Source organism: Pseudonaja textilis, chromosome 4 (assembly GCF_049901715.1).
Source record: "Pseudonaja textilis isolate UNSWEBS1 chromosome 4, rPseTex1.2, whole genome shotgun sequence".
NCBI classification, from domain to species: Eukaryota; Metazoa; Chordata; class Lepidosauria; order Squamata; family Elapidae; genus Pseudonaja; species Pseudonaja textilis.
The window spans coordinates 13,054,201-13,077,198 of NC_141993.1; the positions used below are offsets into that span (position 1 = coordinate 13,054,201).

Below are 22,998 nucleotides of genomic sequence, written 5' to 3' on the forward strand. Positions count from 1 at the left end.
ACCCTGGAGAAAACAGAAGTGAATCTCTATGGTTTAAACCAGGGCAACTCTACGGTCTCCAACCTTGGCAACTTTACGCCTGACGGACTTCAACTCCCAGAATTCAAAGCTGGCTGGCTGGGGAATTCTGGGAGTTGAAGTCCGCCAGGATTAAAGTTGCCAAGGTTGGAGACCCCTGGTTTAAACCATCTATCAAGCCTGTTTTTCCATCTAGCTTCCTGATCAAAAGGAAGATAGAGCACAATTACACCAATGAGGCCAGCGCCAAAATTGATCAGAGCTGAAGAGCCAGGAGAGGCCAATAATAAAGGTTATAGCTGCGTCTCCAATGCCGCCTCCGAGTGCTTGCATGAGACGAGGGTGCCCTCTGCTGTCCCCTGCCTCGCCCTGCACAGCTCTTTCATCCGCTACATTATCTCCCAGCACTCAAAGCTGATCATGCTTGAAAACAAAGGAGCAAAAACACCAAGGAAGAGACAAGATTTGGGTCTGGAGGGAGGGAAGAAGAGGGGGAGGAAAGGAGGGAGGGAGGGTAGAAGGAAGGAAAGAAGGGAGGGAGGGAGGAAAGGCGGGAGGGAGGGAGGGAGGGAGGGAGGAAAGAAAGAAAGAGAGGAAGGGAGGGAGGGAAGGAGGGAGGAAAGAAAGGAGGGAAGAAAGGAGGGAGGAAAGGAGGGAGGAAGGTAAGGAGGGAGGAAGGAAAGGAGGGAGGAAGGAAAGGAGGGAGGGAGGGAGGGAAGGAGGAAGGAAGGAAGGAAGGAAGGAAGGAAGGGAGGGAGGAAGGAAGGAAGGAAGAAAGGAAGGAAGGAAAAGATTATCCGTGTCTAACCCTCCTTAGTTTTTTTTTTTGAGATCACCCAAGAATAGCTCGGTGTTCCCATTTAGTTATTTTATGAGATCTCTGGATAGAAAAACCTGCATGATCAGTACAGGTCCTGTCGTAAATCTACTCATCCAATGTTTTAGAAAACCTCCATGCACTTTTTTTTGACCCGTGTCGTCATGCCTTTAGTTCAGCTACACAGTCCCTGCTCGGTTGTGGCAAGCTTTCCTGGGGTGGCTCTTGTTACCCGAGTAGTAGTGCCCGGCAGATGAATTCTCCTCACCCTCAAAGAGTTTGGGCAAGGGACAGGCCCCATAGTCCCATAACTCAGAGAGCCAACAGCCCAACACCCACAACTCAAGTCTTATTTCTCTTCTGTCTTCCCTCATTCTGCAGGCACTGATTGCCTGGACTGGACCTTTCCTGTTGTCTCATAAGTTTTGTGTATGACCAGGAGGCAGGTGGCAGAATTCGCCCCAAAAGAGTAGTAGCTCCTGCTCACAATAATAAAGTGTCACAACAAGGCCAGCAGCCTCATAAGGTAGAACTCGCATTTGACTGCCCAAAACAGATTTGGCCAAGTAACTGGCCATCCAGGAATCTCTCCAGAGCACAAGGGGATGCCAGGGGAATCTGGATCTCGCACTACAAAAGCAAAATGTACAACACAACAACAACGCTTTTTAAAATAATTGCTTTAGCACAGTAGTCATTCAATTACAAAGTTTCTAAAAACATGAATGACTCACTGAACAGTTTTGGTTTTCAACTTAAAATTGAAGTAGAGTTATTTCCTGTTCAAAACCGAAATTAAAGGAGAGATGAAGTAGCTGCCACTAAAGGCAAGCAGGATTCCCTTTTAGAAGACGTTGGTGCTTTTAAACAAACAAGCCGGTGCTTCGGAGAACGTTTGGTGTGTCGGATTGGCAAAAATAAACCCGCCTGAACTGAGCTTCACCCCCATTCAATAGATCAGGGGTGTCAAACTCGCATCATGGATCTTGACAGACTAGAACCCTGGGCTATGTCTAACAAAATTAAATTCAATGTACAGAAAAGTAAAGTCCTACACTTAGGCAAGAAAAACCCCCAAAGGTCGCATATAGACTAAGTGAAACCAGGCTCAATAGCAGGAACTGTGAGAGGGATCTTGGAGTCTTAGTGGACAACCAGCTTAATAGGAGCCAGCAGTGTGCAGCAGCAGCCAAAAAAGCTAATGTAATCCTAAATTGCATTCACAGAGGGATACAGAAATCAAGTGAGGTACTAATACCACTCTGTAAAGCCTTAGTAAGACCACACCTAGAGTCCTGCATCCAGTTTTGGTCACCACATTATAAAAAAGATGTTGAGACTCTGGAAAGAGTGCAGAGAAGAGCAACCAGGATGATTAGGGGACTGGAGGCTAAAACATACGAAGAACGGTTGCAGGAACTGGGCTTGGCTAGTCTAGTAAAGAGAAGGACCAGGGGAGACATGATAGTGGTCTTCCAATATTTGAGGGGCTGCCCCAGAGAGGAGGAAGGGGGTCAAGCTGTTTTCTAAAGCGCCTGTAGGCCAGACAAGGAAGAATGGATGGAAGGTGAATAAGAACAGATTCAACCTGGAAATAAGAAGAAACTTTCTGACAGTGAGAACAATCAATGAATGGAACAGAAGTTTCCCTCCGAAGTTGTGGGAGCTTCATCACTTGAGACTTTCAAGAAGAGATTGGACTGCCACTTGTCAGAAATGGTGTAGGGCAGTGGTTCCCAAAGTGGGTGGTGCTGCCCCCTGGAGGACGGTGGGGATGACTTAGAGGGGCAATAAGAGGCAAGGGGAGTGGCAGGGCGCAATTCTGCCTGGGGCTCTGTTGGCCGCCAGTCAGCTGAGCAGTTCCGGTTCCAGCCCGACTTGCCCCATCACCTGCTGCGCCTGCGCGTACCATATGCTGGCAGCCATGCTAGGCCTCGTGCGCGCTGCTCTGTTTTGCCTGACTTGGCAAACTTTCCCTGTTTTTTTTTAAATTAAAAAGCAGCTTTCTACTACTTCCTCCCCACACTGCAGCTATAACTCTTCTCAAATCAGATGTGAACACACACACCTTGTAAGTATTCTCATTTTCAGAGCAGAAATGGCAGAAGCAGAAAAAATCAAAGAAGAAATGTAGACAATATTAGTGTGGAATATCTGAAGTATGGATTTATACCAGCACCGTCAAACCAGCTGTTGCCACAGTGAAAAAAGTATTTTCTAATGAGGCAATGAAGCCTTCCGGGCTGAACTAACATTGAAGAAGGCACATCCTGACAAGGCAGACAAGAACCTAACTTTTTTTCAATTTCAAAAGCTCCCAACACTGTCATGCATGTTTTACAATGCTTCCCAGCAAAACACTGATGGCTTGTGTACATCCTACAACATTTCATCGCTGATTGCTAAGTCTGGAAAGCCACATACTATTGGTGAAGAACTCCTCCTACCAGCCATTAGTGAGATTCTGAGTACTGTTTTGCGTAAGTCACCACATGATATAATTAAGACAATTCCTCTCAGCAACAATTCAGTGCAAAGACACATAGATGAAATAGCTGGGAATGTGGAAGTTGTATTGTGCAGCACACTACGAACAACAGATTTTGCATTACAGCTGGATGAATCAACTTTGCCAGGCAATGAATCTTTGCTTCTTGCTTTATTAAAGACGAAAGTTTGACTCAAGAGTTGTTATTTGCAAGGCAACTAAAAACAGATACTAAAGGGGAGTCAATATTTCATGTTGTTGAGCAATTTTTCAAAGACAAGGAAATTCTGCTTACCAACATACTTGCTTGTGCAACTGATGGAGCACCATCAATGACTGGTCGCTACCGTGGGTGTGTTGCTTACTTGAAAAAAGCAGTGCCAAATGCCTTTACCATTCACTGTGTCATTCATCGCCAACATCTGGTTGCAAAACACGTCAGTGATCACTTGCACAAGTAATTACACACTGTCATTACTGCAGTGAACAAAATTAAAGTACATGCTCTCAATGATCAACTATTCCGACAGCTCTGTGTTGAGAATGACAAAGATTTTGATCGTTTGCTGCTTCATACAGAAGTTCATTGGCTATCAAAAGGCAACTGTGTGAGATGTTTTTACAATCTTTTTGACACTGTTGTGGGTTTTTTTGAAGACAAGACTGCTTTGCTCAGTGATGAACTCAAAGAGATCAGGCATGACATTGTTTATTTATCAGAACTGTTTGCAAAGTTCAATGAAGTGAATCTGCAGTTGCAAAGAAATGAGGCCAATCTTATTAAGGCCAAATCTGTCATCTCTACATTTATTTCAAAGTTAGCTCTATTCAAGAGCAATATAGGCCGTCACGAGCTATACCAATTTCCGAGCTTGCCTGAGCTAGAAGAGAAAGGTGGGATACAAGATGATGATCTGCAAGTTTTCTGTGACCATTTGGACATGCTGCATAAAGATATGTCTGAACTATATCAGGATGTTCTTTTGATGGAAATTCCAGATTGGGTGATAAATCCATTTTCAGATACTGAGGCAGATGGGGTAGTGCAGTGGTCCCTAACCTTTTTTGTACCAGGGACCAGATTCACGATTATTCACTCTTTGCGGCCCGGTACAAAATGATCCACGGACCAGTACCAGCATCAGCACGCATGACCAAGGCAAGGCGAGCCAAGCGACTGGCCAGCCAGCCGTCCCCCGCTTCTCCCCGCCACCTTCAACTCCTCCTTTGTACCTTCTCACGGTCGATGGGCTTTTCGGGCTCTTTCTTAATCTCCTCCTGAGTAACGCGAGACTCCACCGCCATCGGGATGGCTCTTCGTTTGAAGCCGCCCCCCCCTTCAATGAAACTAAGGCGCGAGGATTCCTTCAGCACCCAAACGCCGCTTTCCAACCAACGACCGACAAGTTCAGCCGGTAGCACTTTCTCAAGCGCCGTCGAAACAAGATGGCGGTGCCCAAGCAAAGTAGGCCCCCCTTTCATTCTTTGCGGCCCGGTACAAAATGATCCACGGACCGGGACCGGTCTGGGGCCCGGTGGTTGGGGACCCCTGGGGTAGTGGAGAAACAACTCATAGAACTGCAAAATGACTTTGAGCTGAAGCCAAAGTTTAAGAAATCATACCAAGAGTTTTGGTTACATAAGGAAATTTCTGATCGCTATCCTGCACTATGGACAGGGGTTAAGAAGCTCCTTGTTGCATTTCCAACATCATATTTGGTGGAACGTGGTTTCAGTGTGGTTATCCAACTTCTCTCCAAGCAAAGAAATTGACTCCAGATTACTGAACGTGGTGGTTTAAGACTCCTGCTAAGAGACTTTAAACCAGACATTGGGAAAGTGGTATCACTTCATCAAGCCCACCCATCACATTAAGAATTTACTGAACAATGAAATAGTTACTAAATTTTACTGAGTTTACTAAGTTACTAGTTACTAAGGTTCTTGATAAATGACTTTCAGACATTGAAAACCTGGTATCACTGGATCATGTTCAACAATTTTTTGTTGAATTAACATTAACTAAAAAGATTTTAGACAACACAGTATCAACATTAGAGACCTTCAAATTTCTAGGTGCTACTATAACACATGACCTAAAATGGACACCTAATATCAAAAACGTCATCAAAAAAGCACAACAAAATGTTCTTTCTGCGCCAAGTCAGAAAGCTCAAACTGCTCAAGGAGCTGCTGATCCAGTTCTACAGAGGAATTATTGAGTTTGTCATCTGCACCCCCCTAACTGTCTGGTTTGGCTCTGCAACCCAACAGGACAGACACAGACTTCAAGAGTAATTAGGACTGCAGAAAAAACAATCACTACCAACCTGCCTTCAATCGAGGACCTGTATCCTGCACGAGTCCAAAAGAGGGCTGTGAAAATATCTACAGACCCCTCACATCCTGGACATAAACTGCTTCAACTCCTTTCCTCAAAACGACGCTATACAGCACTGCACACCAGAACAACTAGACACAAGGACAGTTTTTTCCCCAAACCCATCACTCTGCTAAACAAATAATTCCCTCAACACTGTTCAACTATTTACAAAGTGTACACTACTATTACTGTTAATCTTCTCATCACTCCTTACTGCCCATCCCCTCCCACTTGTGACTGTAGGACTGTAACTTTGTCGCTTGTATTCTTACGATTTATATTGACTGTTTCCTAGTAGGATTTGATTGCTTATTGTGCTTATTGACTATTATTAAGTGTTGTACCTTATGATTTTTGACTCTTGACGAATGTATCTTTTCTTTTATGTATACTGAGAGTATTTGCACCAAGTCAAATTCCTTGTGTGTCCAACCACCCTTGACCAATAAATATTCTATTTTAAATTGGATTTTGAATAAATGTGCAATTAATTGTTACAGTTTGAATTTTACTGTTACTATCTTCTTTAGTGGGTTGTGCAAACTGCTATTCTGAATAATGCTATTTATAGGAGGTGGGGGGCACTGAGGATGAGTTTGTAGCACCAAGGGGTCAGTGAACTGAAAGTTTGGGAACCACTGGTGTAGGGTCTCCTCCTTGGGCAGGGGATTGGACTAGATGACCTACAAGGTCCCTTCCAATTCTGATTATCTGTTATCGTCACAGAGGCATCATGTGACTTTTCTCCCCCTTCTCTAAACCGGACGGGGGCAGGGCTAGCATGTGACGCATCCAGCCTACGAGTTTTGACACCCCTGGATTAGATGGTTCCACAGCTGCGGCGGTGACAACAGCACAGAAAGGGTTGCTGTGGCCTTCTTGGACTTTTGTTTTCATTGGTCGATGATCTTTCCCTAAAGCCTATCCCAGTCAGGTGCCCCGGAATAAGATGGAGGACAAAACCTTAAACTCCACTTCTGCCCCTAGAGGTGTGGGAAGACCTGGGCCTGAGGTTTTCAGGGATGACGGGCTACTTCAGAGGTGGTATTAGGCAGGTTTTGACCAGTTCTGGAAAACCGGTAGTGGAAATTTTGAGTAGTTCAGAGAACCAGCAAATAACAGCTCTGACTGGCCCCGCCAACCCCATCTCTTCTCTGCCTCCCATTGAGTCCCAGCTGATTGGCTGGTCTTCTTTTGTTGCCCTGCACAGCAGAACGGAGCTGGAAAGCAGGTTAGTGGGGTGGGGAGAGCAGTATCCTTCCCCTGCCACGCCCACCAAGTGTCATGCCCCAGCTGGACTCTGATTCCGAGGGAGAGTTGGAACAGCTGACAGGGAGTGGGAGTGTGGTTGCAGTGGCTGTGGAGGAAACTGGGGAAGGGCACAGGCCGGCTGGGCATTCAGAGGAAGACCCAGGCACACCCCCTCTTCATCCTAGGGCACGCAGGGAGGAACGGATAAGGGAGCAACATGGTTTATGGGGAAGGAAAGGGCCCTGATCCCCTTCACGGACTGCAGCTGGGAAGACTGTTAAAAAGGGCAAACTGCGCGTGGCAAAGTTGCTGGAAGCAAAGTGTACATTATCTTTGTCGAGGTTTATGTGGGTTTTGGCGTCCTCCCAACTGTGTGTGCCTCATTATCTTTTGGAAGTCTGCAACTTATTATCCTGGTCTGTCGTGTTAATTCCTTCAGCGTGGTTTGTGTTGGTTTTTTATTTCTTTATCTGTATTTTGGGTTCAGACTGCATTTCTACCTTTTGTAGACTGTTTTTGGAAGAGTTTGATCTCCCGCTGAGGATAATTGGATATTGGGGGCCAAGTTGGAGGCATTAAAGGGAATTTATCTACTTTGGTGACTTTGTTATTTTTGTGCCACACCCCAAGTCATCACACCAAGCATGCCCACCAAGCCACACCACACTCACCAAGCCACACTCACAGAACCGGTAGTAAAAAAAAAAAAGAATCCCACCACTGGTCTACTTGGCAGATTTGCTTTAGCTATTCTTTTACACTTTCCTTCTGGTACAGCTTCAAGGCCACACAGGATGAGAAGGTCGGCATCCTGTCTAGCTTGAAGCCCTCCCCACCCCCCACCCCCAAGCTTCTGGTGGGCTCTGTGTTCTGATCCAGCAGGCCCGGCCTTACATTCTTCTGGGCACCCACCTAAAGACTGGTTCATTGTGCGGAAAATGCCTCTTGCCTTACCTTTCCTTCTTCCCAGGGCCTAACTCCCACTGCTGCTGCCAACACCGCCCTGGAGAACTGGTTTTTGTGGCTTTCTCATTCAGGATCTGCCTTTGGAGATCCCAGGTTGTACCTGTGTCTTCTGCAGCCTCATTCAAATTCCCATTGAGTCATTACACACTCCTGGGTGGCCTTCGGCAGCTTCTGGCTCCCCACCCACAACCCACAATCCAACCTGTCAACCCAGGTGTAACTTGATATGTTATGTGAGGCATTATGATCAGCACTGAATGCGGGAGAAATTCAAGTTTACCATGAACACCTATTTATCGCCATCTCCCTCTTGTTTCAAGGCACAAAATGAATTTTGGTCCAGGGCTGTGCAGAGAACGTTTCAAGAACTAAAGACCCTAATCTGGAAATAGCTAGACAAAGTCACTCAACAGAGATAAACTGGTTTAATGGCTTCATTGTTCAGGAACTATCATCCTATTTCACATGGAAAAAAAACGAACAGGCACCAGACGTGGCCTGTAACCATGATGGCGAACCTGTGGCACATAGAGACATTTGTACCGGCATGTAAGCCGCAGGCAAAGTTACCTCACTGCGCATGCGCATGCCTCACAGCTAATTTTCGGCCTGTCTGAGGCCTTTTTCGGCCTCCCAGAGGCTTAAGGAAAGCCTTTGCAGACCAAAAAATAGGCCCATTTCATCACTTCCTGTATTTCTGGAAATACCGGAAGTGACTAAATGGGCCCATTTTTTGACCTGCAAAGGCCACAGAAGCTATCCTCAAGCTTCTGGGAGGCTGAACAAGGCGTCAAACAGGCCAAAAATCAGCCGGGAGGCACCGTGCAGGTAAGGGGGGAAATTGCGTGAGCATGCGCAGGGGGCATGGGGGGGCTCACTTTGCCTTCCAGGTGCTGACACGTGAGCAAACATGCACACAACTTTTGGCACAGAAGCCCCAAAAGGTTAGCTACCACTGGCCTATAACGTGTTCATTTTTATCAAATGGAATAAAATTGTGTGAACAGTCTCTCAAACAATGCTGATTGAAAACCTGAATCTTTTTTTTTTAGTGCTTTGTTGTTTTGAGGGGATGTTGCTTTGAATTTGCCGCAGCAACAACCATGGATTCTCTCATAGGGAAATTTCAGAAAAAAGTAGCTATGCAAAGAAAATGAATGATGAGAGAAAACAAAAGGTTGTTCCCAATGCAGGAGAGCAATTTTTGAAGATGGGAGAAATCAACTTAATGATCCTTCCCAGATGACAGACAAGTTGTGAAGCCAGTCAGCAATTTAAAGTTGCTCACAAGCGGGATCTTCTGGTGAGTTTACTGGGAAATCATCATCACTTCAACCTTCCCAAGACACTGTCACTGTTGCAGCTGATGGTTGTGTTTTTCCAAGAACCTTCTGAGATAAGAAGTGGCCTGCAGATGCCCAGACCCAACCATTTCCTTCCCCTTCACCTCACTGGGGCACAGTTGCCTAAATGCTGACCATGTTGACAAGCTGTTAGGCAATGCCACGCCTCACCAAACACAACAGGAGAGCTGCCCATATGTAGGACATAAGCTAATGCAATAGTTTGAGTTCGGTTTGGAAGAGACCCGGGAACACAAACACAGCAGCTACATAGTTGTATGGGAAGGAATTCAAAGTTGATCTTGAGGAAGGCAGGAGAGACCTGTTAAGGAAGGACTTGGAGAGACCTGTTAAGGAAGGACTTGGAGAGACCTGTTAAGGAAGGACTTGGAGAGACCTGTTAAGGAAGGACTTGGAGAGACCTGTTAAGGAAGGACTTGGAGAGACCTGTTAAGGAAGGACTTGGAGAGACCTGTTAAGGAAGGACTTGGAGAGACCTGTTAAGGAAGGACTTGGAGAGACCTGTTAAGGAAGGACTTGGAGAGAAGACTCCACAGCCCAGAGGTGCGGGAGGAGGAACGTGAGAAAGAAACTGACAACAACCCCGACCTTCTTTCATATGAGAAGACTGGTTGTGATTTCACAATTCTGTTACTACACCCTACTGTGGTAGAATAGCATTCCTGGGACACCTGTAAGCGTTTCCACCTGCCCTGCCCTGAAGGCTCATTAAAGCAGCCGTATCCGTTTCTAGGACTCCTTGGCTGCTGCAGAAAGGATTTCTCTTCCAAATCCAATCTGAAGTTCTGCGGGCATCCAGGTCCCTCCGGGCTGCTGACTTCCCACCGTGAGATTAGGAGGACACTCATGCAGTTGAACCTTCCGGAAATTGTACCTTCAGTGAATCTTTACCGCAGTGCAGTTCTGCAAAACAAATCTATCGTAAGCATCAAAACTGCTTTTTCTTGTGCCGCTGTAATCAGGATACCATGAACAACTAAGGACAATAATAAAAATAACTTTTTAATGTATCTTCTCTAGAGGCATGCAAACAAACATGAGCCAGGGAACAAGAAACTAACACTTTGAGGGACCTTAAATATCATATCTTTAGCTCCTCAAGAAGGTGACTGGATTTCACAGCAACTGGCAGCCTAAGGAAATGCTGAAAAAAATATTCCAGGAATTCTTCATCTTCTCTCTCTCTCTTTCTCTCTCTCTCTCTCTCTCTCCCTCCCTCCCTCTCTCTGGGTGTGTATGCATGCACACACAGAGAGGCACAGATTAACAGACTTGGAAAGGACCTTGTAGGTCACCTAGTCCAACTCCCCAGCCAAGCAGGAAACCCTACACCATTTCTGACAAATGGCGGTCCAATTTCTTCTTGAAAGCCTCCAGTGATGAAGCTCCCAGACGTCTTCTAGTCCTGCCAACCACATGGCAACATGTTTGGAAATGGGTTTGCCTTTGCTTCCTTCTGTCTGGGGCTGAGAGGGAGGGAGTCGCCCAAATTCACCGTCTCCCAGCTCATCTCTGGTGCCTTTAACTGCTGCACCCGACCTGGTTTTCTAAGGCAACATATTACTTTAAAAGCATCTGACATCCTCCACGTGCTCTTTAAAATATTAATCGTGTGGATGCGCTGGGATTCTGATGCAGTCGGCAAGCTTTTCAACAAATGGCTTCCGAGTTTGTACACCAGGGTTCCTTGTGGCAGAAGAACCTTAGGCAGATGTCTGAGCTGCAGCTAAGGCGAAGCAGAAGAGAACAGCTGTGCCCGACTCTGCTTCAAGTCTGGAGCAGGGGCCAAGGAAGAACGAAAAGGGAATCGTTATCTCAGATAAGAGCAAAGCGAATGAGAGGGAAAACCTCAGCATGCCACTTGAACCCACCACGAGTTTAAAGCTGACCCTTTCCTTCCGCATTACTCTTCTGACCAGGAATCCTTGTTTGGTTTTGCTGTTCAGCTTTCCAAATGCATCTGGAAGTGTGTTGAATCAAGGAAGAAGCACGCAGGCAACAGCTGCAGGTTTCTCAATTTTGTTATCCTGCCAGGAATCCTTTGAGTTGTTCTGCCTTTTGATTGGTGGCTGATTGGTCAAGTCCGGAATGCGGCCTCCAAGAATTTCTGCCCTGATTTCGCACATTAGTCAGAATGCAGTCCTGCAGGCTACTTCTGTTGACTGCTGGCTCCCAGCAGTTCAAGTCTCACCGGCTGAGGGTTGACTCAGCCTTGCATCCTTTGGAGGTGGATAAAATGGGGAGCCAGACTGTTGGGGGCAATAGGCTGACTCTGTAAAATCACTTAGAGAGGTGTTCTGACCCAAACCTTCTTCCAAGGAAACAAACACCAAACAGAGGTAAAAGCAAAACCTTTTAATGCTTCTCTGTGAATTCTGTTAATCCATGGTTAAAAGGCTATTAAAACTAATTGTCTCTGATAAGAATGAGCCTTGTCAAGGTTGTGCAAGGCTGCCAAAAGCACTAGATTAAGTTGCCAAGAAATATTCCAAACAAATATTCAGCACAAACCAAGATACTTCGAACGTCCACAAGGCTTGAGTGCAAAAACTTCTTTGCTTCCTGCAAAGAACTGTGGTTTCTCAGCTGGCTTTTCTCTCTTAAGGGAGGGGCCATTACTTTGCAGCCTTACTCCTGAGTTGCCCGTGCTGCTGCAGCTGATCTTTCCTTCGAGCAGCCCTTCGCGCACACGCACTGGGCACAGGCTCCTCGGAAACCTCTTCATCACTGCTGCCAGCCTCCACAATCTCTGAAGGCAGCCTTCCACTCCCTGATGGTCCTGGCCCCATCCCTGCCTCACACACAGGCCCCTCACCTGAGTCCACGCTCTCCGAGACCTCAGCCATCCGCACCTGCTGCCGGCGAACCACGACAAGAGGACTGTAAAGCACTATGAAATGGCATAGAAGTCTAAGTGCTATTGCTATTAGAAGAGCACTTTCCAGCCCTGCCGGTCTAACATTCGCAGCTGTCACATTTTTCATCGGCAAGGAACAAGAATGTTCACCACTGTTATGTCCTGAGGACTCAAGGAGTTCTCACTCAGGTCCACTCACTTGTGTGGGCGTTATTTCCCCCATTCCCATTGGTCAGTTCTCCCCAGCAGCCAGCTATAAAAGCAGGCTGCGGGGTCCAACTGGCTGCTGATTGCTGCGAGCCAGTTCCAGGCTTGGCAAGCACGGTCAGCCCTTTATTTGTAAATAAAGTACTGTTGCACTCATGCTCTGGTTCAGCCTCTCATTGCTCAAACTTAACACTGGCGACGAGGGTGGGATGGCTACCAGAAGCACCTTGCAACCGCTGAGTCACTAGCCACCGATCTACAGCCCAGAGAGGCGATCGGTTGGCAACAGGGAAACGCTGATCCGCAGCCAGAGAGAGCGGTCAGCTAAGCGAAAGCAGCGATCAAAAGAGCAAACGCAGATCCGCAGCCAGAGAAAGCGGTCTGAGTCAAATAGTTAGAAGCGTCTGTAGCCGCTTGTTAGCCTCGCTACGGGAAAGTGAAGCGCTGCGAGCCACAGCCGCTCTGCATTTGGCGCGAAATTCAAGCGGGTGTCATTTGAATTTCGGGCCAGTAGGAATCACAGCACAGCGCTGTAGAGAGTCACTAACGCCCACTTTTTTTTGGCGCGAATCAAGACACCTCCAACGGCTAGCAGCCAACGTGGTAACCCAGAGAGAGAGAAAGAGAGGGTAGCAAAAAACCTCTCCAGAGCTGATATCACTTGTAACTCACGAGCGTTCGTAGTCCCAGAGATATTTCTCCCACAGGTAGCCCAGCCGTTCCAGCACCATGAGTTCCAATCCAGTATTCCCGGCGTTTAAACCAGACGAAGAGAAGTGGGAATCGTATAAGAACCGTTTCAATCATTACATCGATGCGGTCGGCCTGTCGGATGCGGAGAGCATCGGAAAAATCCTATTTCCTAATCTACTGCGGAGCCACCGTTTCTGATACCGCTGCAGCACTCGTGGCGCCGAGAGAATTAAAAAGCGTTCCGTGGTCCGAGGTTGCTTGAGATCCTCACAAACCACTACGCTCCCAGACCTTCACAAATCGCCAGGAGGTTCACGTTCCGAATGAGGAAGCAATCAAGTAAGGAGACCATCAACCAATATATGGCCGCCCTCAGAACAGCAGCCCTGCACTGCGGGTTTGGAACATACCTAGAGGACATGCTCCTCGATCAATTGGTTTGTGGGGTCAAGGATCTCAACCTACAGAGGCAACTGCTAGCTAAGAAAGACCTCAACCTCGCGCAGCGACAGGGAGGCCCTAGCAGCCGAGCTAGCTATGAACTCAGCCGCCGAAATTCAGGGCCCAAGCGCCAAGCTAGCAGCGTTCCCAGTCCATTCCGAAGAGGTGGAAGCGGAGGAAGGCCACAACGATGAGAACGATGTCCATCGCCTCACCAATGACAGACGGTCGGGGTAGGGGCCAAACAAGAATACACCGGTCCACCCAAGCACATCACCCTGTGCCTAGCCTGTGGGGATCACATCAAAGGGCCACCTGCAAGTTTAAAGGAGCCGTTTGCAACAACTGCCATAAGAGGGGCACATTGCGAGAGTCTGCCAAGCCCCCAAAGCGCTGCACAAAGACCCCGTCCTCGCACTCGGGACCACAGAGGCAAGTATTAAACTGTCGCACGCACCGCCTTGCCAGGCGTACTTGCCACTCTGTTAGTAAAATTTCTCTCTCCGTTTCCCTAGAAGGTAAACCGTGCCACATGGAGGTTGACACAGGGTCAGCGCTCTCAATAATCTCGTGGAACACCCTCAAGAGACTCCACCCCAGCCTATCTACTACCCGGCTTCAGAGATGCCAGTTCGGTCTGAAGGACTACCAGGGAAGGCCATTCCCGTGATCGGCAGAGGCAAGTTCTTTGTCAGTTTTAGAGCTTTTAAAGGCCACCTACCTCTAGTGGTAGTTAACGGCAACCTACCCACCTTATTGGGGCTCGATTGGTTTCCCCACCTCGGCCTAGGGTTAACAGGAGTCCATGCTGTCTCAACCTCAGACACTGACTCCTTATTCGCTGACTACGCAGATGTGTTCAGCGAGGAGCTGGGGTGTTATAATGGAACCCCATCTCGTTCACCGTTGACCCCCAGGCAGCCCCAATCAGATTAAAACCACGTAGAGTTCCATTTGCTATTCGACCAAAACTAGACGCTGAATTGGATAAACTACTAAAACAAGGGGTCATTGAGCCAACAGATTTCGCCAAGTGGGAGACGCCCATTGTCACACCCCTAAAAAGATGGTAGCCTGAGAATTTGCTCGGACTACAAGACAACAATCAATAAATATTTACAAGTTAGCGCCTATCCCGTGCCCGTCATTCAGCATTTATTGCATACATTCGAACCGGGCAGTATTTTTGCTAAATTGGACATGTCTCAAGCATATCAACAGTTCCCTGTTGATAACCAAACAGCGGAACTTCAGACCATCGTCACTCACAGGGTGCCTTCCGATGCAAGCGTCTCCAATTTGGCGTAAGTGTTGCCCGGGCATTTTCAATCCCTCATGGAGCGGATTTTACAGGGCCTCCCTGGTGTAGTACCCTACTTCGATGACATCTTGGTCTCGGCCAGGGACAGACCCCAACTCTTCCAGAGAGTGCGAGCAGTGTTAGAGAGGTTCAGACAGCATGGCCTCAAGTTAAAAAAAAGAAAAATGCGCCATTGCCACTAGACAGGTGGACTTTCTGGGTTATAAAATTGACGCCTCTGGCATTCACCCCTGGAGTCCAAGGTCAGGGCGATCCACGAAGCTCCCACACCAACCTCCAAAACGGAGCTACAAGCTTTCTTGGGACTCCTAAACTTTTATGCATCCTTCTTGCCCCATAAAGCCTCAGTAGCCGAACCCCTACACAGATTACTAGACAAAAAGTCACCGTGGCACTGGGGGCACAAAGAAGACCAGGCGTTTAACGCCGTCAAATCACTACTTACGTCCAGAGGCAGTGCTCATCCAATTCGACCCCAACCTTCCTTTAGTACTGGCAGCAGACGCATCCCCTTTTGGAATTGGGGCGGTCCTTAGTCACCGACTCGCCAATGGCGCCGAGGCCCCCATCGCCTTTTTCTCCAGGACGCTCTCGGCCACGGAGCGAAATTACAGCCAAATAGACAAGGAAGCCCTAGCAGCTGTTGCAGCCGTGAAAAGTTTCACGAATTCCTTTTTGGCCACTTCTTGAACTGGTCACCGACCATAAGCCCCTCCTGGGCCTACTGGCCGGCGACAAACAGACACCTCAAGTCCTCTCCCCTCGGATGACACGGTGGACGCTTTTTCTAGCGGCCTACTCATACAAACTTATCCACCGCCCGGGCAAAACTCTATCCCACGCTGACGCACTCAGTCGCTGCCCCTTACCCGCTCCGGCTGAAGACCCAGCTCCTGTCAATGCCATTTTTGAAATCACCCAGTTGGACCTGCCCATCACCGCCCTTGACATCGCCGCCAAAACCAAGGCAGACCAAACGCTCGCCCTGGTGCTCGACTGGGTGAGGAGGGGGTGGCCGGGAGGCAATGTTGATAACAAATTCGCACCCTTTAAGACTCGCATGCAGGAGCTGTCCAGTTTGCAGGGTTGTCTACTGTGGGGCACTCGAGTGATCATTCCGACCTCGCTGCGTGCACCGAGTCCTGGAGGCGTTGCACGAGGGACACCCGGCATTGTGAGAATGAGGCGTTGGCACGCAGCTACGTATGGTGGCCGGGTCTAGACGAGGACATTGTCAATTGGGTAAGTTCCTGCAGCATTTGCCAGGAATCCCCGTCCTGCTCCCCCATCGCCACCCCTACCAGATGGGAGAGCGCCAGCGCCCTTGGTCTAGAATCCATATCGATCTGGCCGGCCCGTGCATGGAAAGATGTTCCTAGTGGTCGTGGACGCTTATTCCAAGTGGATAGATGTGGCGCAGCTATCCACGACAACCACACTAGCAATCACCAACGTGTTAACGCGCCTGTTCGTTACCCATGGACTACCCGACTCCTTGGTCTCCGATAATGGCCCACAGTTCGCATCAGTAGAATTCAGCCGTTTTGCAGCCAACCTAGGCATTCGCCACATTTTAACAGCCCCATTCCACCCTGCGAGTAATGGGTTGGCTGAAAGGGCCGTCAGGACCACCAAAGAGGCCCTCGCTAGGTTTGGCAGAGATGACTGGCACCACAAACTCTCACGGTTCCTGATGAGCCAGCACTCAACCCCTGTGCAGTCACCAATAAGTCCCCAGCGGAACTTCTGATGGGCCACGCCTGAGGACTGTATTGGATAGACTGCACCCACAATACTGCCTGACTCTCCCTCGCTTCCACTTCGGGGTTAGACATTTTATGTTACAGGAGCCGATATTCGCCAGGAATTTCGCTGGGGACCCACTTTGGATTCCGGGCGAAGTCATCGCCGTCACCGGGCCGAGATCATATAGAGTCAGGCTGGAGGACGGTCGCGTCTGGAGGAGACACATAGACCAACTCAGAAGGCGCCTCAGCAACCTCGCAAACAAGGATCCAGAGTCTCCAGTCGAAGGGGAACCGTCCCATCCGCCGCCCAGCCACATCGCACCCAGTGACCAGTCTGCGCCAGCGGTCGTTCCGGTCAGCCCAAACCCGGACAACAGCGCCCAGAGAGTTGATCAACCGGATCCAACCCACGAGAGTTTGACTCCAGAAACCAACCCGGTGGTTTCCGAGGATGCCCAGTCCAGAGAGAGTGTTGGTGACGCTATGCCAGCTCAACCGTCACAAACTGATGCCGAACAGTCAGACAATGTTCCCGAGTTGCGCCGCTCCGGGCGCCAACACAAACCCCCCATCTACCTCAAGGACTATGCGTGTTCGCATCTGGGGGGAAGGGGTGTTATGTCCTGAGGACTCAAGGAGTTCTCACTCAGGTCCACTCACTTGTGTGGGCGTTATTTCCCCCATTCCCATTGGTCAGTTCTCCCCAGCAGCCAGCTATAAAAGCAGGCTGCGGGGTCCAACTGGCTGCTGATTGCTGCGAGCCAGTTCCAGGCTTGGCAAGCACGGTCAGCCCTTTATTTGTAAATAAAGTACTGTTGCACTCATGCTCTGGTTCAGCCTCTCATTGCTCAAACTTAACAACCACCAAGTGGGGAAATTTCTGCTGCAATTCCTGAAATTTCCCAAGGTTGCCAGGTTCTCTCCCTGGTGACCTCTGATTCTCCCAGCTGGTTGGCTCCTGAACCAACCAGGCATCAGCTGGAAATGGCCCAGGGCAAGAGGAGGGAGGAATCTAGGCAAGTGCACTAGCCACGTGTTTCACCAAGGCTCCTGGAATCTCCATTGCATCAGCCAAGTCTGGAAAGCAGCAGGATCTTTGCAGGAAGCCCTGAGGTAGCTCAGCAGATCAGCGGCCCAAAGGAGTTTTCTACAAGCCACACACACACACACACTATTAGAATGCATATTTGGGTCAAAATGACCTTGACTACAATGGGAAAGAAATCGGGAGCATATTGGGAATGGTGGAAGAATTAGAAACCATAGTGGAGATCAGGAATGGATTAGTTGCAACTTCTCTTCACTGTCCCTCCACCCTACAAGTCAGTGGTTCGGTTGGGCTTGAAACCTCATTTCAACATTGAATTAAATTTCTCAGTTTGATATCCGAGATTCCTATCTTGCCTCTTCTCCAGGAGTGGCTGGGGTGAATTCTCCTTGCTCTGCTTGAAGGAACGTGATTTAGTAGGAAGCGCACAACCGTCTCAGGAGGTTTCAGAGAATTGTGAAACATTTTCTTCCTGAGCAACTTTTGAAAAACATGCACACACAAACGTATTAAAGCAATAATACACAAACCCAGCAAAGGTTGAGGTTGTTCCCAGACAGAGATGCGACCAAGGGAGGAGAGTCACCCCTAGAAAACTTTCCTCTGGGTCACTCAGCTCTGCCTGTTTGGCTTACAGCCCCTTTCAACCTCCTACAATATTATATATATATAGAATATATATATCCTAGAAGCCAAGAGGAACATATGGGTCAAATTTCAAGTTTGTAGGCTTTACGGTTCTGGAGATTTCGTGATGATGCGTGAGGGGTACTTGGCTTTTTATATATATATAAACTTGAAATTTGGCCCATCTGTTCCTCTTGGCTTCTAGGTGCTCACTAAGAAAGGATTTTTCAAAATGACCATCAGAGCATTAGTATTTCCTATATTATTATTATTGTTGTTGTTATTATTATTATTATTATTATTATTATCACACTCAGATGCTAAGGAGTTCTACTCTCCCTCCCCACCTGAAAAGAAATCTCTTCCAACTGCAGTTGAGCTAAGCCACGCCCAAGCTCTTTGCTCTCTCCTTACTCACACAGCAAATACTGTTTCAGTTTCCAAATGGCCCTCCACTCTCTCACACACTGACAGGACACTAGCCAGATTGAATACCGGTGGATGCTGGCAGGCAGAGGCAGAATTCCCCTCCCCCCCCCTTGTATTTTCCACCCCCAAAACTTGCCTGATCACATAGTTGCATAGCGAAACATGGGAACTCTAATAGAATATAAATAAGCCAACCTGAATTAGTCACTTTGTGGACATAATCCCAGGCTAGTCCAACCTTGTCCCAACAAGGAGGTCACCCCCATACACACACACACACACAATCCCACACCTGTGAGCAACACAAAGGATGCTCAGAAACAGCCCTGCCCCATCAAAGGCCTTGAGGGGGGGCTTCCTTGGGGGCTTCATCGGTTGCCCGATTTTCAGCATTTCCTGAGCATGGGAAAGAGACCTTCCTATCCAGGCCCCAGCAGGGCTGGATGCTCCTTTCCCCCCTGATCTAAGGTAGAAAAAGGAGGTTGCTAGACCTGCAAGGGGGGATGGAGGACAACAGGATGGTCCATTTGGGATCAGAGAAACCACCTGGGAGGGAAAAACAGAAGAAATCCATCCCTGGAACTCCGGACAAAATCTGTTTTGTGTACAGTGTATATTTTTGCAATATGTTTTGTTGTGCATAAAAACAACCGGAGTTTCGTGTGTTTGCATCCTACTCTCGACTTTACATACTTCTAACCAAGCATGAATTAATAATACCTTTAGGCTGTTTATAAGAGAGCAAATACTACATTAAGTGAACCCTGGCAAATGTCCATGGGAAAAGCGGGTTCTAACATATGTTGGGCTACAGCGCCACCACGTGAGAAAGAGAGCGAAGTGAAAGTGGGGGTGGGAAATGCTGACATTTAAAAGCTTGGTCGTGGTTTCTTAATTTGCTAAATGTTGCTTTTATGAAAAACCTAAGTCTAAATTATTGTTTATGGAAAATGTAACATATGTTTTTCACAAAACACGTTTTATGAAAAACAAGTGCATTTCTCAATTACTGAAAGGAAAACGACACAAAGGGACTTGGGATCCCTTGAACTCTTAAATGGCAAGGCTGAAATCAGAGGTCTCCAAACTTGACCATTTGAAGACTTGTGGACTTCAATTCCCAGAATTCTCCAGCCAACTATGAGCCAGCTTTGAGAATTCTGGGAGTTGAAGTCCACAAGTCTTAAAGTGGCCAAGGCTGGGGTCCCCTGGCTTAAATAATAAACCCAGCACATTTCAAAATGCTCTGGCTATATAATTTGGGAGAGACAGAAGGTCCAGTATTAGACAAAGTCCAAGGAGATGGATTCAAGTCCAAGGAGATGTCTAGTCAGTTTCTACTAGACAATCCCTTTACGCCCAACCTACCTGGCACAGTAGTTGTTTGTGGGGGAAGAAAAAAGCCGCATGCCCTCCCTGGCATCCCTTAAGGAAGGTGGGAGATACACTGAACCTGGGGGAGGGTTGAATTCCTCCAACTAACCCAGCCACATTTGGGAAGATGCAGTAAAATGTAGAGAAATATGCCCCATGTTTGTTAGGCTGTTTCTTCATGAAATTGCCTGCCAAGCCTTTCTTCTGAGCCCTGGAAGGACTGGAGTCTTTTACCCCCCACTTTGAGAGCTAAAACCCCTTCTCAGCCCCTGAGGTTCCAACACTTTTCATACTACATCAGAGGCTGGTATTCAGCAGGTTCTGACCAGTTCTGGAGAACCGGCAGCGGAAATTTTCAGTAGTTCAGAGAAACCACCTCTGACTGGAGATGCCATGACCACCAAGTCACACCCACCAAGCCACGCCCACAGAACCAGTAGTAAAAAGAAAATTTGAATCCCACCACTGTACTACAGGCTTTGGAATGTTAAGTATCAGATTTCAGCCCAGAGCACAGGCTTTGTCGATGCCACTTCCCCAACCGAGGGACGGGGGCGGGGAGGTCTCCAACCTTGGCAACTTTAAGACTTGTGGACCTCAATGCCCAAAGTTCCTCAGCCTGTTCTGATGACTTTTTTTTTAATCCAGCATTTTAAAAAAGTATTGACCCCGATAGCCCGATCCTCCACTTGAAGTCAAGCGTTCTTCAGGAGAAGAGGAGAATGTGTATATTTCAGGATGGAGTTATGGGGTTCTCGGTGTTCTCTAGAGCAGGGGTCGCCAACCTTTTGGACCTCAGGGACCACCAAACTCATAATTTTAAATCCCTTGGACCAGAGACCTTGGGAAAATCCCCCCAAAAGGCTGCAGGAAAATTCTCCACCCCGTTTTCCACCAATTGATTATTCTTTATTTGGGATCACAGGACACCATCTCCAGCTCTGTTCTCAGGGTGGGGGGAGAGAGAGAGAGAGACAGAGAGAGAGAGACTTTTGGCTTCATGCAAGGAAAGCAGCAAAAGCAGCAGAAGTCTTTCTTTCCCCCAAAGACTTGCCAGAAACGAGTCTTTCCTTGGGGACAGCCAAAAACAGAAGCAAGAAGCAGAAAGAAGCAGCTCGGTGGCCAGGCCAGGCACGTGGGGCAAGTGGGGCAAGTTTCTCGCACCTCCCCCCTTTCCCCCTCCCCTCACTACCTCCTGTTGTTTGCAGTGCAAGCGACCCAACCTGCCATGGGCCTTGTGGTCAGTGCAGCCTTGTGTTCCTGCACAGCCTGGATTAATTGCTTTTTTGGGGGGGGGGGTTGACATTTCTCTGCGGACCAGCAAAATTTTCTCGTGGACCACCAGGTGGTCTCCGGCCCACTGGTTGGTGACCACTGCTCTAGAGCAGGCAGGGCTCCCCAAACTTGGCAACTTTGAAGACCTGTGGACTTCAAGTCCCAGAATTCCTGGCTGAGGAATTCTGGGAGTTGAAGTCCACAGGTCTTCAAAGTTGCCACGGGTGGAGAGCCCTGCCTTCAAGGGAACAAAAACTGGGGATCCCCTCCAGGTACTTCCAGCCCCGGGACCCGAGGTTACCTGGACGCTGCGGGCGGAGGCCCGTTGGCAGAGAAGGTCGCCCTCCCGGCCATCCCAAGCCGGAGCCTCCCCCCAACGAGCCGCCGGGGAGGCGGACCAGGCGGCCGGCCGGGGGAAGAAGCGCCGCCGACGGGCCTCGCCCCACCCCGAGCCTTCTACCTGGGCCGCCACAGGTGGCGGAGGCTGGGATGCCCAGCTCCTCCCTCGGCCGCAGCACCGGCCCCGCTCTCTTGCTCTCCCCTCCCGCCGCGCCCACCGCCCGCGGGCCTTTCGCCTCGGACCGGCTTCCCCCTCGGGGCGTGGGTCCCGTCCCCCCCCCCCCGCCCGGTTCTCTGAGGGGCTCCGGCCGGCGCTTTCGCCCTCGCCCTGCAAGCCGGGCTGCGAGGGGGGAGGGACGAGGCCGGCCCCTTTCGGAGGCTCGGGGCCAGGCACGGTCCAGAGCTGCCAGAGGCGCCCGCGCCCACCGCTCGTCGGAGCCCGCCGGGACGCCGCCGCCGCCGCTCTCTGGGGCCAGGAGGGCGGGCGAGGAGCGACCGCCCCCGGTTCCCTGCCCCACTTTTCCCCGGAGGATTCCGGCCCGCGGCTCACCTGCTCGTAGCCCGAGGCCATGGCCGCCTTGGAAAGAGCCGCTGGGACTCCCCACTCCACCCCGACGGCCCCGAGGAACGGAGCCGCTCCGAGCTCCCCGCCTGCGGGACCAACAGGTGGCGGCGGCGGCAGCGGCGGCAGCGAACAACCGGCGGATCCCAGCCGGGCGCCCCGCCCGAAAGCGGGGCGGGGGGCGGGCGTGGCGTGGCTGGCCCGGCCCGGAGAGCCCTGGGCGGCCGTGGGCAGCCCCTCCGGCCTGGGAAGGAGGGCCGGCCGGGCTGAAGGGGCCCCCCGGGGCCGGCAGTTTCCTTAGCGCGGCTCCCCCCCCTCCCGATGAAAGGGGGGCGACATGCCCTGCGGGGGCGGCGGCGGCGGCGGGACTCGAACTTGTATCGACCGCGAGCCCAGAGCCTCGGCCCGTTTCCAACCGGTCGGGATTTGCTGCCAGGGACGCAGGTCTGATGGACCTGCCGGCTCAGCGGGCCCCGCATTTGGGGGCTTGGGGGGTCTTCCAGGTGCAGCCCCGGCGAGTTGGCTGCGGGGAAGAGGGAGGCTCCCTGCTTGACTCTGGAGAGGCCGCGGCGCCTTTAACGCCGCGCCTGCTTCTGTTTATGGCACCGACACAGGTCGGGTTACCTGCTTAGCTACCAGCGGCAACAAAAGGGCCCCCATTGTGATGGGTTGTGCCCAGCTGGGCAAACCTCCCGAAGCAGAGAAGTTGCACCTGGCTTTCCACGGCCACCTGCACCTGGAATTGGCACGAAGGGAAGGAGGTGCTCCCCCCCCCCCTCAGCTTTTTTGG

At 49.7% G+C, this 22,998-nt stretch overlaps 1 protein-coding gene across 1 annotated transcript in view; it reads right to left on the reverse strand.

Annotated features, from left to right (window-relative positions):
* Nucleotides 1-22,333, reverse strand: part of ANK3 (ankyrin 3) — a 318,758-nt gene extending 296,425 nt beyond the window's left edge. The window contains exon 1 of the mRNA XM_087932241.1: nt 22,197-22,333. Coding sequence (XP_087788367.1) covers nt 22,197-22,217 — 21 coding nt within the window. The 5' untranslated portion in view covers nt 22,218-22,333. The remainder of the gene's footprint in view (nt 1-22,196) is intronic.
* Nucleotides 22,334-22,998: the final 665 nt, after the last annotated feature.